This window comes from Bubalus kerabau, chromosome 19 (assembly GCF_029407905.1).
Source record: "Bubalus kerabau isolate K-KA32 ecotype Philippines breed swamp buffalo chromosome 19, PCC_UOA_SB_1v2, whole genome shotgun sequence".
Taxonomy (NCBI): domain Eukaryota; kingdom Metazoa; phylum Chordata; class Mammalia; order Artiodactyla; family Bovidae; genus Bubalus; species Bubalus kerabau.
The window spans coordinates 31,467,546-31,481,179 of record NC_073642.1 but is presented as its reverse complement, the minus strand read 5'-3'; the positions used below and the strand labels follow the sequence as shown (position 1 = coordinate 31,481,179).

The following is a 13,634-nucleotide window of genomic DNA, read 5'->3' as shown; positions in this document are numbered from 1 at the left end:
GGTGGAATTCTTACTATGTTGCTTTCCTTTAGGGTGTTAAAGATTTGATTTCCATTATCTGTAGCCAGAATTTGACTCCATTGGTCCTCTTAGGCATCTCTGTATGCTCTTTCCTCAGGCAGATCCTGAATTCTCTCCACCCTCTCACTATTCCACCTCTATTAGTCCAGGTTTTTTTGTTTTTTTTTTTTTACTTTTAATTGAAGGATAATTGCTTTACAATATTGGCTTGATTTCTGCCTTACATTGGTATGAATTAGCTATAGGTGTACCTATTGTCCCCTCCCTCTTGAACCTTCCTTCACCCTTTCCCACCCCTCTAGGTTGTTACAGAGCCTCTCTCCATTCATCTCACCCTCTCCTTCCTCCCCATCACCCTTGTGCATGTTTGTTCTCTCTGTGCATCTGCACTGCTGCTCTGCAAATAGGTTCATCAGTACCATGTTTCTAGATTCCATATATGAGTTAATAGACAAAATTTTTCTCTTTGACTTACTTCACTCTGTATAATAGGCTCTAGGTTCATCCACCTCATTAGGACTCACTCAAATGCATTCCTTTTTATGGTTGAGTAGTATTTCAGTGTATATATGTACCACAGCTTCTTTATCCATTCATCTTTAGATGGACATCTAGGTTGCTTCCGTATCCTAGCGGTTGTAAATAGTGCCGCAATGTTTGTTGTTTCTACTTTTCTTAGGATTAAGAGATGGGAATGAAGATCAAATCTGGAAGGTATGGTGAGAAATGGAGACGGGACTCTAGATCCACAATTACTTCCTCTGGCAAGCATCTTTCCACTCACTGAACCTTTTTTAGAAATACATTTTGTCACTTGCCTTTTTCACTTTAAACAAGATTTCCTTGTCTTTAATAATAATATTCTTACACATAAATCTTTCGTCCTTTATGAGTCTTTAAGATACACTGGTCATTCATACACTGGGTATGAGAGAATGACCATTTCTAAGGCTCTTAATACATGCTTTTTTTTTTTTTAATAATGCCAAAATTGGCTACCATGATAGCTCCAATCCGGTAGGCAAGAAATGTCATTATCACTGTTGTACCAACAATTTTTTTCCTGTTCCACCTGGCCACTAGGACACTTAGGTAGTGGCTCTCAAAAAATTCAGTGAAAAAAACTGGAGTGAAACAAAATGAACAATGTGCAGGGTGAGATTATATATATGATTTTATATTACGATATCCTATAAAATGGCCCACTAGTCTTATGACACACCTATATACCTACATTGTCTAAAATGCTAAAACCTAGTGCCATCACGTGAACACAAAATTCTATTAGTCCAGGTTTTTTTGTTTTTTGTTTTTGTTTTTACTTTACTTTACTTTTACTTTTACTTTACAACACAGTTGTCAGTATACAAGCAAGTTTTGTGGGGATTAGACACACATCTGCTTCTGCAATAAATGCTCCATTTTTCAAGTATATAAACCACAAGCTTTATAATCTGATATTTTGGAAAACTTATGAGCTAAACTCACATCAAATCAAAACAAGCTGAAGCTAAATTATTTTATAATTAAAAAACTGGCATCAAGTGGAAACCATAAATTAACAAAGCACAACACTGGTGTTGCACTAGGCCTCCTTGAACTCTGGGTATTCAAACTACACCACGTGCCTGTCTTGGTACTGAGCAAACAAATTTCTTAGGATACTGGAGTCCTTAGAAAACTCCTAATAATGTACCAGTTTTAATTTATGAATATCAAGTTTTAACAAACTTGACTCATTTAGTTTGCTGTTGAGGAGAAGGGCAGTATTTTTAGATCAATGGGCAGCTGACCATATTTACAAAACATTTATCATAGAGACTCATGGTCCTGGTTCCCTGCTCCAGATGACTCACTTCATGGGTGCTTCATCAGTGCTGATGAATAGCCAGTGGAAGGAGGAAGTGACACCATCAGCTAGATCTAAAGCATGGAGGCTCATACAAACATGGCACTTCCATCCTGCACCTATCAAGAAAAGGCCCTTTCCTCCAGTAATACACAACTTTGTAGCATGAGATGAATTTAGTCCTAAATGTTCACTTTAACATAAATTACCATTAAAAAAAGATCTCTAGTATGAAGGTTATGTTCAGAGCAATTTGTGGAGGGTCTAACTTATTCATTAAATCTGTATTTTATATATAGTTGTACTAAAGCACTTTAAGAGGCAAAGACAAATTAGGGAGAACTAGAATCAGTAGGTATAAGCTACAAGGAGGTGAGTTCAGCTTGAAATAAAATTTAACCATCAAAACTGAGTCAGTGGGCTACCAAGTGCAGTAGACAGTCTCCCATCTCTTGAATGTTCAAGAAAGGATTGCCCAGTTACATGGTATTATTTGTACAAAGGATCCTGCTTTGGGTGAGAGATGTCTCTTCAACTGTAAAATGTGATTTTATGAATCAAAGTACCTATTAGAATGACCTTTGAATCAACTTCAACTTAATTGTTTCCTCAAGGTGATCCCTATTGCAAGCTTTATCTTGGCTTTCCTTCTCATTTACCAGTTATACTGGGAATAAGTCATATCTGAACAGCTAGATAACATGTTTGAAGAGAAATTTCTGGATGGCATCCTATTTCTTAAGTTACGGTATTTTATTTTCAATTATCACAAAGTATTTTATAACAAGAGTCAAATATGTGATAATACAATTTTCTTTATTAAAAATAATTTACAGCATCAGTAACATATACACAATTGTCATCAACTGAACTTTGCCTCCAATATATTTCTATACAATACTTAACATTACTGAACTTAAAACTGTTATACTGTTTTGTTGGCTTTAAATAATAGACAATGATTTATAGTTACTTAAGTGAGATATATGGTTTCATAATGACATACTATGTGTAAAACTGATAAACATCGGCACTATCACACTTCAGGAAAAAAGTCACTAAAGAAGACTAAGTCCACCTCCTTCCCCTCTCTTTTAGTATTCCAAATCAAACTAAGATAGGGTCAACATCCAGTATCTTAGCACTTTCTCCTAAACCTAAAGGCAAAAGAACGATGTCTTTTAATTCAACTATAGAAAAACATTAGTCAAATAATTTCTCCTCATCCTGTCACTGAACACTGAGCGGGTGAATGCACACAACACTGTTTCCCTAGTTGTAAGCAACTAGAATTTTGATTTAGGTCTTAGCTCTGCTTTTTGTCCTTTAGTACCAATGAAGTTTGATTCCCAGTGAAAAACTGAGCACTTTGCTAAAGGGATTCTAATACCTCTCATTCCAATGTCAGCTTGGAGATACAATAGGAAATAACAACTCCTATCTCCGAAACTTTTTAGGTATATTAATGGCATTCAGTGACTGGATGACATTTTCACCAATTAGAAAAACCAAAGGCATATAATAGTGCAATGGTATGTAGCATAATGTTTTTTAAAATATGACAAAAATGCTGTTGTTGATCATGACCTTTGAAATTTCACTTTTAAGTTCATAGCACTAATTTGCTTATTTCATGGGCCTATTATATTTCTTCCCACAATATCTGTGTATTTTTTTAAAAACACAAAATTATCCAGATATAGTCAATAAAGGAGATATGAAAAACAATAAAAACCAAGAGGTGCCACATTTTTGCAAACACAATTTGGCTGGAGGAAGAATTACAGGTGCACTCAGGGTCATACACCCACAAGTCTCTCCCCAATTGATAGCCACTGCTTATCAAGTTTTTTGGTTCACTGTATATTAACAAGAGATTTTAAGAGAACCTTTTTTTTTCTCCTGAAATAAAGATCTGCTTGTATTTTTACTGGACTAGGTAGACTGGAAATGTAAATGCTTAATTCATAGCTGGCTAACTTTATCATCTCTTCATTTCCTGGATCTGCTGTTTATGGTGATGCCCAGGCCTCTGACCACAGGCTACACATTGTATTACAGAATGGCTTAGAAATAATACAGATGTTTTCCCCACACACAATCTGGATTCTCATCTCCTCAAAAGCCTATAACTGATATTTTAACTTTCAACTTGTAAATTCTCCAACCTTAATTCATGTTTTCATGTAAATTAAAAACACATGCACTGACAAATACACAGCATAATAAAATATCAAGAACACAATATGACTTGAAAGTACCAAAGAAAATACTTATAAAATTTTTAAATAAAAGGGAAATCGTTTTACCAAACTCTAGTCCATCTAATTGTCTAAACACAGAATATTTTCGAAAGATTGTATGACTGATTATGTGCAAAGTTCTCAGTGGTCTTTACCCACTGGTTTGGTAGTTTCAGCATTTTAGCTTAAAACAATTTATTTTGTGCAATGTAAGCTAATTCTGAATTGCAGTAACTTAACTAGGTCATATGATGATCTCCATGTGGGGGTGGGGGGCGGAAATCACTACAATGAACCTTCTGCCTGCTAACTTTAACTTCTTAATTTTTTAAAAAAGGTATAGGACTTTTGGAACTAATTATCCAACCTTTTCTTAAAAGTCACCAAACTTTTTGTTAACAGAACATGTGATGTGGTAAACAAACATGCATATAGAGAAAATATGGTATTCAGACAGCAATAATTTAAATGTTTTATCCTAACGGTCAGCAAAAGCATATATAATTAATAGTATCATGCATCCCAGGTGAAATGATGATTCAAAATGACAGGAAATTGATTTATATAATTAAGAAGAAACCAACATTTAAAAAATGTTTAGGGTTGAACAACCATATAATTTAGGGTGGAAAATTTAAAAATCTAGAGGAAATCATGTTAGTGTTTAATGATTAAATAAAGTTCTCCTTAGCAACTGTAAATGAGTGTGGAATTTTGGTTAATGATACCTAAAATATAGGTCATAGAAGTTACAGTATCACATAAAGTGAGCAAAGTAATCTAATCCAATTAACATAATGCCATCTGAGACTTGCCAGGGTCACAGGAGCAAATTACTGAAAAAATAAGGGCTGCATATGTGGTACATATTTTCACGGCTAATACATGGTGCTGCACAATCAACTGTATTCTATAACAGTCCATCTTCAGATGTGGAGGAAACCTCGACTGGATTGGACAGAATGATTGTGTCTGGGGCAAGTTCTATCCTTTGACTGAGACTTAGGAAAACCCTGGCTTATATTACAAACTAAGAATGCCACTACGTCCAGCTCAATTCTGGAAAGGAATGAACATATCTCAAAGTCCATTTATAAATCAGATTTCACTTTCCACAATTTTAGAATTATCTGGCTTCTTAAATTTCCATCCGCTACTCTTAAACCAACAAACAGCAGTATACAGTTTTATAGGTGCAAAACTAAACAGGAGACTTCAGGAAGGTTATTCATATAAGAATCTTCAACACAAGTTCAAATTCTGCCTTTATTTACAAAATGGTCTGATAAAATATTCCCCCTTACTTATAGGCCTCTTCCACAACACACTTCACACAATGATTTTAGCAATGTTATTAGCACCATTCGTATATTATTTAAAATCAAGATTTCATTTCAGTCACTACGTTGATTCATCATCATTTACATCCATGGATGAGATAAGTGGGCATACTGGGACTATCTGCAGCTCCATGGTAAGGATTCCTGGGTCCAGCACAAAAGGCTTTGTTTGCAGTCACCAGTTATGAAAGGTATTCATGGTGAGTAGATACTATGAGAATTTCCGTGCCACAAAGTTTAATAATCCTCCATGTTTGTACAATGTTATCTCCACATCATTTTCAAACGAAGCAATCACGCTGAATACTTTTCCAGTGCTTGTCTTTAAACAAACAAAAACATCTCACATGAGTGGTAAAATCTTGTAATGTTACTTAGTAGTTAAGACTATTTGTCTTCCTATTCAATGACTATACTCATCACATATTCTGTCTGAGAAACATTTCTCTTGCTTGAGAAACAAATAAGATACCCAATTACAAGCTTGACAGCTAAGTAGAAAAACAAATATTTCATCCCTAATTCTAAAGAACAAGTACTGTTATCATTTAAAGTATTAAATCATTCAGATTTTGACTTACTAGTTAGGGATGTTATACTAATTACTCATATTCATTTTGTTAAAAATCAAATATTCACTGCATATAATATCTGCTACTCGTTTTCCTTTTTTCTTAGTTGTAAAGTCTGTGATACTCTAACCATGAACATTCAAACTCTGGCTTCTAATGAAGTGGTGTACATGCCTGGACTAAAAATTACATTATCAGAGAGAGCTGATAACAAGGAAGAGGAAGTTGAAACATGTAACTGGAAGTTCATGTTTTCTTTTTTCTGGACTAAGTATATACATTTTCTACTTTTCTTCAGAGACCAACTATATTAACACAGGTTTAAGTACCAACAAAATAAAGCCTTCTTAAACTACAATTTGTTTACTAGCTGACATTAATATGTAATTTACAGACATTGTTTATTACTGTTTACAACCATCTAGTTAAACATATAGTACTGTACATGATCATATATTTGAGAAATTTAGGTATACCTTTATATTTAATGTAACTCCAGGAGACAGTTCTTCAGGAAATGTTAAAGAAAATGTTTCTCTGCCAGAGAGGCCCAGGGAATCTGCACTTTCTCCTGGAAGGAACTGAAGTGGAGCTATGCCAATTCCAATCAAATGATCTTTGTGAATTTTTTCATAACTTTCAGCCAAAACAGCTTTCACACCCTGTAACAAACATGCATTTTATTTCCTTCATTCTACTACACAATTTTAAAAGGGAAAAAACTCTACTTTTGGCTTTTCTGTAAAAACTTCAAACCCACTACCCCATATGAAGGTCAATGTTATATCAAAGTATTTAAAGAAACCTTTTACAGATTATTTTCCTGTATCTCTAAGTAGCTCCTTAACTCTAACTGCCCCTCTGCCACTCCAGGATTAAGTACCGCCAGTGCCTATCACATACTAAGTGTTCTCCATAACTGGGGGCAGTTGCTTGAAACTCAAAAAGGGCTAAAGCGGATTTCTGTTTAATTATGGTAGATCTAACATATGTGTTTATCAACACTCCCTCTTAAACTGCCATTAAAGTAAGGGAATAAAGAAGTATAAATCCACAGCAACAAACAGGATGTGCAAATTCTGTAAATATTTAGAAAACAGAGATGGGTGACTGACTTAGCAGAGAATGTTGAGACTACAGACTGACAAACTGAAATTAGAGTGATACCCAATCTAAGGTTTGAGTCACTCTGCAACAAAGAACCTAGAAATGGCTTGAGGCTCAGAGGCATAAGGTTCTCAGAATACTGGGATACTAGTGAGAAGTCTATAAAACGAAGTAAGATCTCCAGCTCAGTCCCCACTCAGCAAGAGTGGGGGTTATTCTCTGGAGAAAAGAAGCTGAAGACTTGTGTATCTCTCCTTTTTTCCATTATTATCCTCCTAAGGAGCCTTTTTTTCTTTTTTAAGACATTTCCCTTTTAAACACATCTTTCTCCTATCTGCCCACCTCCCAAAATTTAATGTCACAAAGATACTGTGTATCTGTTTATGTATATATATGTGTGTACTTTACACATACAGAGTAAGGTTTTGTGTCACCCTTTGGGAGTGCACCACCCTGTAGAGCAGGGATGCTCTCCACTGAGGAGGAACACCAGGCTCACAGGAAGGCCAGGTGAGAATATTATCAGACTCGGGGCAGGAGTAAGTCTGTTTCTTCAGTGGGTCTCCTTCCATGAAGAAACTGCATGGCCTCAAGAGAAAATATTTACAGATACTGATATACAGGGCTCTCTCAAGTAAGGCCCACTAACAAAACCTAGCCCACAATCCCAGCTTGTAATCATTTTTTTCAGCTTGTAATCATTTTTTTTTTTTTTAAACATCTAACTGAATAGACAGCCAAGGATCAACAACTATATGAGGAAAGCCTGAAATATTAAAAAAAAAAGGGGGGGGTGCTAAACAACTCCAGAAAAAGAGAACTTATAATTAATATTTGTGATACAGGAGATACCACCTTCTTACCGAGCTTTCCCCGTAGTGTTTTTTTGTTGTTCTTTTTCTTTTTTTTACAAATTGAAGTTTTGTGGCAACTCTATGTCAATCAAGTCTACAGGTTCCATTTTTCCAAGAGCATCTGCTCACTTGTCTTTGTCACGTTTTGATAATTCTTATACTACAAATATTTTCATTATTACTTTATTTGTTGTACTGATCTGTGATAAGTGATCTTTGATGTTACCAAACGACTTGCTGAAGGCTCAGATGATGGTCAGCGTTATCATTAAAGTATTTTTTAATTAAATGTATAGTTTTTTTGATTCAATGCTGTTACACACTTAGTAGACCACAGTATAGTGTAAACATAATTTTTATATGCACTGGGAAACAGAAAAACTTGTGCAACTTGCTTTATTGTGATAACTGCTTTACTGCAATGGTTAAGAACCAAAACTGGACTATTTCTGAATTATGTTGGTACTTAAAATTATTATTTTACAAAGATGAAAGAATTAGGCTTATTCCTGCAACTCCTTAAGAGTATCCACATTTTAAGGAGGGAGAGGTTAAAGATTAAAACCAAATGACATTTGTATGATTATGATAGCTAAGAAGGCTGTATCTTGACCAGCCTTTTTCACAAATACAACTGTAAAGAGAAACACAAATAAGGAATGGCAGAAAGCACATATCACACAACTATTCTCCCCAGCAGATCCCCTATTTGCTCAACAAAGAAATGGTCTCAAGAGAGAGGTCTTTTAGCTGATAGCCAGGGACCATCATCTTCTATTTGAAAACAAAAGTAAATTTTGGCTGACTATCTCTAAGTCTGTTAACCCTTCATGGAGCAAATCAGAGAAAATTAAATGAAAAAGGGGCAAGTAAAACTACCAATAGGTATAATTATTATTATAAAGCAGTAATCTGAGACAGAATCTCCTTTCCCTCTATTATATTTATTTTCACAAATAAGACTGATATAGGTTTAATCAAATTCAGAGTACTAGATGCAATTAGGGACTTCCCTGAAGGTTCAATGGTTAAGAATCCACCTGCTAATGCAGGGGACACAGGTTCAATCCTTGGTCTGGGAAGATTCCACATGCCACGGGGCAACAAAGCCTGTGCACCACCAGTGCTGAGCCTACGCTCTCGAGTCCTCATGCTGCAGCTACATAAGCCCTGCTGCTGAGTCGCTGCAGTCGTGTCTGACTCTGTGCGACCCAATAGACCCAATAGGGATTCTCCAGGCAAGAACACTGGAGTGGGCTGTCATTTCCTTCTCCAATGCATGAAAGGGAAAAGTGAAAGTGAAGTCACTCAGTCGTGTCCGACTCCTAGCGACCCCATGGACTGCGGCCTACAAGGCTCCTCCGTCCATGGGATTTTCCAGGCAAGAGTACTGGAGTGGGGTGCTATTGCCTTCTCTGACATAAGCCCTAGAGTCCTGCAAAAAGAAAAGCCACCACAATAAGAAGCCCACACACAGCAACTAGAGTACCCCCCATTTGCCACAACTAGCAAAAAGCATGCACAACAACTAAGATCCAGTGCAGCTAAAAATAAATAATAAAATACATAAAAAAAATCTAAAATTTTTTAAAGCAACTAGTACAATGTATAGAAGATCACCTAAAAAAAAACCCTGTAAATGAGATCCAAGTAGACATAAAAATAAAAAGTCTAAATAAACAAAATAAACTTTGATAGAATGTTACTGACAAAAAGGAATATTTAAAACTCTTTGAACTTTAAGATAAAATTTAAGAAGCAATACCAGTAGGTATGGTCCTTTGGCAGCCCAATCTCTTGAATTTCCTGAACCATATTTCTTCCCTGCTAAAATAATCAGTGGGATACCTTCCTTCTGGTACAGCTCTGCAGCCTCAAATACATCCAGCTGTAGATTAAAACAAACATAAAAATTTTAATACAAATTTTAATCTAGGTAGCAACTGCTTAAACACTCTGTATATATCCTTACCGTCTGTCCTGATGGAAAATGAATTGTTTTGGGAGCTGGTTTTCCAATAAACTTATTAAAAAGCTTGATATTTGCAAAAGTGCCTCTTGTCATTACAGCATCGTTACCTCTTCGGGCTCCGTAAGAGTTGAATTCACGAGGGGTAAGGCTGCAAGAGTGTTAGTTTTTATTAGATGGAAAATAATCACATTATTTAACTGTCAAACATTTAAAAAAACACTTTTTTATCAAGATATCACATTTTAACTGGATATGTTTCAGTCTGTTTCTCTAAAAGATATGGACTTAAAAATACTACCTTGATACAAATAAACAAAACCTCTAAACTTCTTAGTATCAGCTAGCCAGTAAATACTCAAATCTCCCTGGTTTTCCTTTTTAGCTGTTGGTTTGCTCAAATCAGATCCAGGTATGTTTTATAAATTCCTTCAGTTTTCTCAAGACTTTTTTATAATCTGTATGTTCCTTCTCCCTCTTTGTCCCCTTATATACTTTATGTAAAGACATTAGGTCATTTGTAGCACATTCCTATATCTAGCCTGCACTGACTACATCGCCACACTATCATTTCAGATGTTGTTTTCCCTCCTGTATTTCTTGTTAACCAGATGTCAAATCTAGTGACCTGCTAAGAGTCAGGGTTTATATTTTTGCAATGATGCTTTATAGATCTTACTTCCATTGCTTCCATGATACCCCCTTTTCTTTCTGAAATGCTACCAGTGACTGATCATCATCATCTAGACTGCATTAGGGACTGCAAAATGATGATGTTGTACTTCTATTATTCCTTCATTTTTTAAGCTGAAAAACCTCTATAAAGACAAACTTTCCTTCATCAATGATTTGGTTATACTGAAATACATTCCATACAGAAAAGCCTTTATTGTTAAATAATGAGATGGTTCCTCATCATCTTCCAAAAGTAACTTGGTGTTTTTTAATTTTTTTTCTTCTAGTATCATTATGAACTCATGGATTTAAACATATTCATTATGTTTCAATCCACTCCAGTTATTCTTTATTGATGCTCAATATATCCCATCTTTGAGCAGTGACAGATTTCAAGCTGGGTCCTGAGACCTTTTGACAGAAAGCCTGGTAGTTTTTCATAGCTCTTGCTCTTTCTTGGTTTAAGACACAGAATCATCTTGTACATTTTCCAGTGCCAAATCTGGAATCAACCATTTCTCCAAGAAGAACTGGTTGCTTGTACTAAGAATTGGTATTTAGACAGCATAATCTGTGTGCTGTGGGTGTTTTTTGCTACTGGATTGGTCACTATATAAATGAACTTTTAAGGACAAGAGAAAACTAGGCACAAGCATCTCAGCAACAAACAAGCAACTTCCATCTATCTTTAATTTCCTCTTTTATGTTAAGACAACAACTGTTCTTCTAATTTAAATATCTTACCTCAGGATGTGCATTTAAACATTGGTGGTGGGGGGTTTGAGTGTCTTTTAAAAATAAAAATTCAAACTGACAACTACTGTATTAACTATGCTAAGAAATCCATACCAGCAATTACAAAAAATATAAAAATTGACTTTTTTTGGGGGGTGGGGGGAGATGGAATCTATATCACAATTATGACCAAGATGGAAATTACAACCTATTAAAAAATATTTGGGAGAAAGAAAATTTTTATTTCTCACCATATAAAAAGCCGTATGTAAAACAATCTGATTTGTTTTCACTAAATCACACCAGAGTTGCTATTAGCTATTTCTACCAAAAAGTGTTTTAATTCACACCAAACTACAATTAACTAGAAATTCAAACACAGATTTCACAATAGGACTAATGAAATTATAATAAGAGCTATGCCGTATTACATGTCAAATCAAGCTGTCAAATGTAGCACTGATTTTTATTAAGATATTTTCAATGAAAATTGTCGTTTGCATAGCTCAGGCATCAAAAAGCTGATCAGGCAGTGGTACCACAAGTTCTACCTTTACCAAAACTTTATCTCTGGTGTCAAAATAATTCTTTGAAGAGGGAGCAACTCTTATGTTATTAACCATGTAGAAATGAAACAAAATGTTTCTAGTTTTGGATTTATATATCCTATGTAAACGATTTTTACATTCACATTTATTATTCTTGTGAAATTTTTCAGCTCAAGAAGATCAAGCCTAGCCTATGCATGTATATTTTTATAGCCCCCAATACACATTTAAACTGTGCAGTCCAACAATGGAAGATGGTTAGAACCATCAGGCTTTATTTGGTAGGTGAAACCAATTCGACTTTTCAACAAAGTAGCTCTGAAAAAGAAAAACCTTGTTTCCAATCATTTGTTTACTTGAGGACAAGGGCTCAATTTAAGATAGGAACTTCAATTTCTAAAGTTACAAGCAAAAGCAAATACAACAGGTATTCCAGTTATTGCTTAGGTCAAATACACTGACAATCAGACACCCATGATAGCATGTAATTTTCTGAATAAAGGAACATGACCCAGTAAAAGTCTCTTAATTAATAAGGAAGATAAAACAAAAACAGTCTATAACCATATACACATACCCTCTGTTTGTCAAATACTTAGCAGCAGCACTACTCCTAGCGATGCTTCCAGCAGGTGATATATGATCTGTTGTGATAGAGTCTCCCAGGTATAATAAGACATGGGCATTTTCAATAGGCTGGAGTGCAACTGGCTCTTTGGTCTAAAAGGTAAAAAATGTTGAAGGCGATTAACTCTTCATGAGGTTTTTTCAACTTCCTAACAATTTTTTAAAGATTAAACAGTAAAGCAGTACTTACAAGCTTATCAAAAAATGAAGGACATCTGATATAAGTAGATTTTAAATCCCATGGAAACAAAACTGAATCTGGTGCTTCTAAAGAATTCCACCGCTTATTTCCCATCTGTGAATATGGTTTTCATTGATAAACCAAAAGAAAGATAAAATGGAGTCAGAAAATGAGGGTTATGAAAACAATCAAGAAAATTAAAACAGTACTTAAGCTAGAACGAAAAAAAGAAAACAGGCCTCATCCATTTGCAAAGAAAGCCAAGATGGTGCATTCTATAAAATTATGACATCTTTGGACAGAATGGATAAAATCTGCTCATCAAATGCCAGCACATCAGATTTTCAGGAATACCCAAAGAAATAAATTTCAATACAACATGAATGTGAAAGACTTCAGAGAACTCCAGAAAATCCAAAGAATTTAGAAAGATCTAAACATGTTGCTAAAGAGATTAAGTGTGTTTTGGGGGTATACTTTCAATCTTTAAGAATATTATCATGGAGAAAAACTTGTGTTTTTCAAAATATTTGTCCTATATCACTGTATTATTAGCCCTGCCTTCAAACTATATTCACAACTTCACCATTCACCACCTCCATTTGTTACCCAAAATGTTCCATGCTATTACCATTTTTTATTTTGGACTACTACATACAACAGGTTCTCCTGATTCTATCCTTTTCATCACCCAACCCTCCTGCCCCAAGATATTTTCAATTTCAAGACAGCAATCTTTTTTGATTATGACACAGCTGTTCCACACTTTCCAATGACTACCCATCTCTCTTCAGAGTAAAAGACTAAATTTTAATAATGGCCTATAATTCCCTATGTAATCTGGACATCATTTCCTATCACCATCTCTCCTAATTCCTATGTTCTAGTCACACTGCCTTCACTACGGTTCCCT

At 35.1% G+C, this 13,634-nt stretch overlaps 1 protein-coding gene across 1 annotated transcript in view; it reads right to left on the bottom strand.

Annotated features, from left to right (window-relative positions):
- Positions 1-2,667: 2,667 nt before the first annotated feature.
- Positions 2,668-13,634, bottom strand: part of IREB2 (iron responsive element binding protein 2) — a 53,220-nt gene continuing 42,253 nt past the window's right edge. The window contains exons 17-22 of the mRNA XM_055556744.1: positions 12,731-12,835; positions 12,491-12,633; positions 9,959-10,106; positions 9,752-9,874; positions 6,502-6,687; positions 2,668-5,775 (exon numbers count right to left, since the gene is read on the bottom strand). Of these exons, the coding sequence (XP_055412719.1) occupies positions 5,665-5,775; positions 6,502-6,687; positions 9,752-9,874; positions 9,959-10,106; positions 12,491-12,633; positions 12,731-12,835 (816 nt within the window). The 3' untranslated portion in view covers positions 2,668-5,664. The remainder of the gene's footprint in view (positions 5,776-6,501; positions 6,688-9,751; positions 9,875-9,958; positions 10,107-12,490; positions 12,634-12,730; positions 12,836-13,634) is intronic.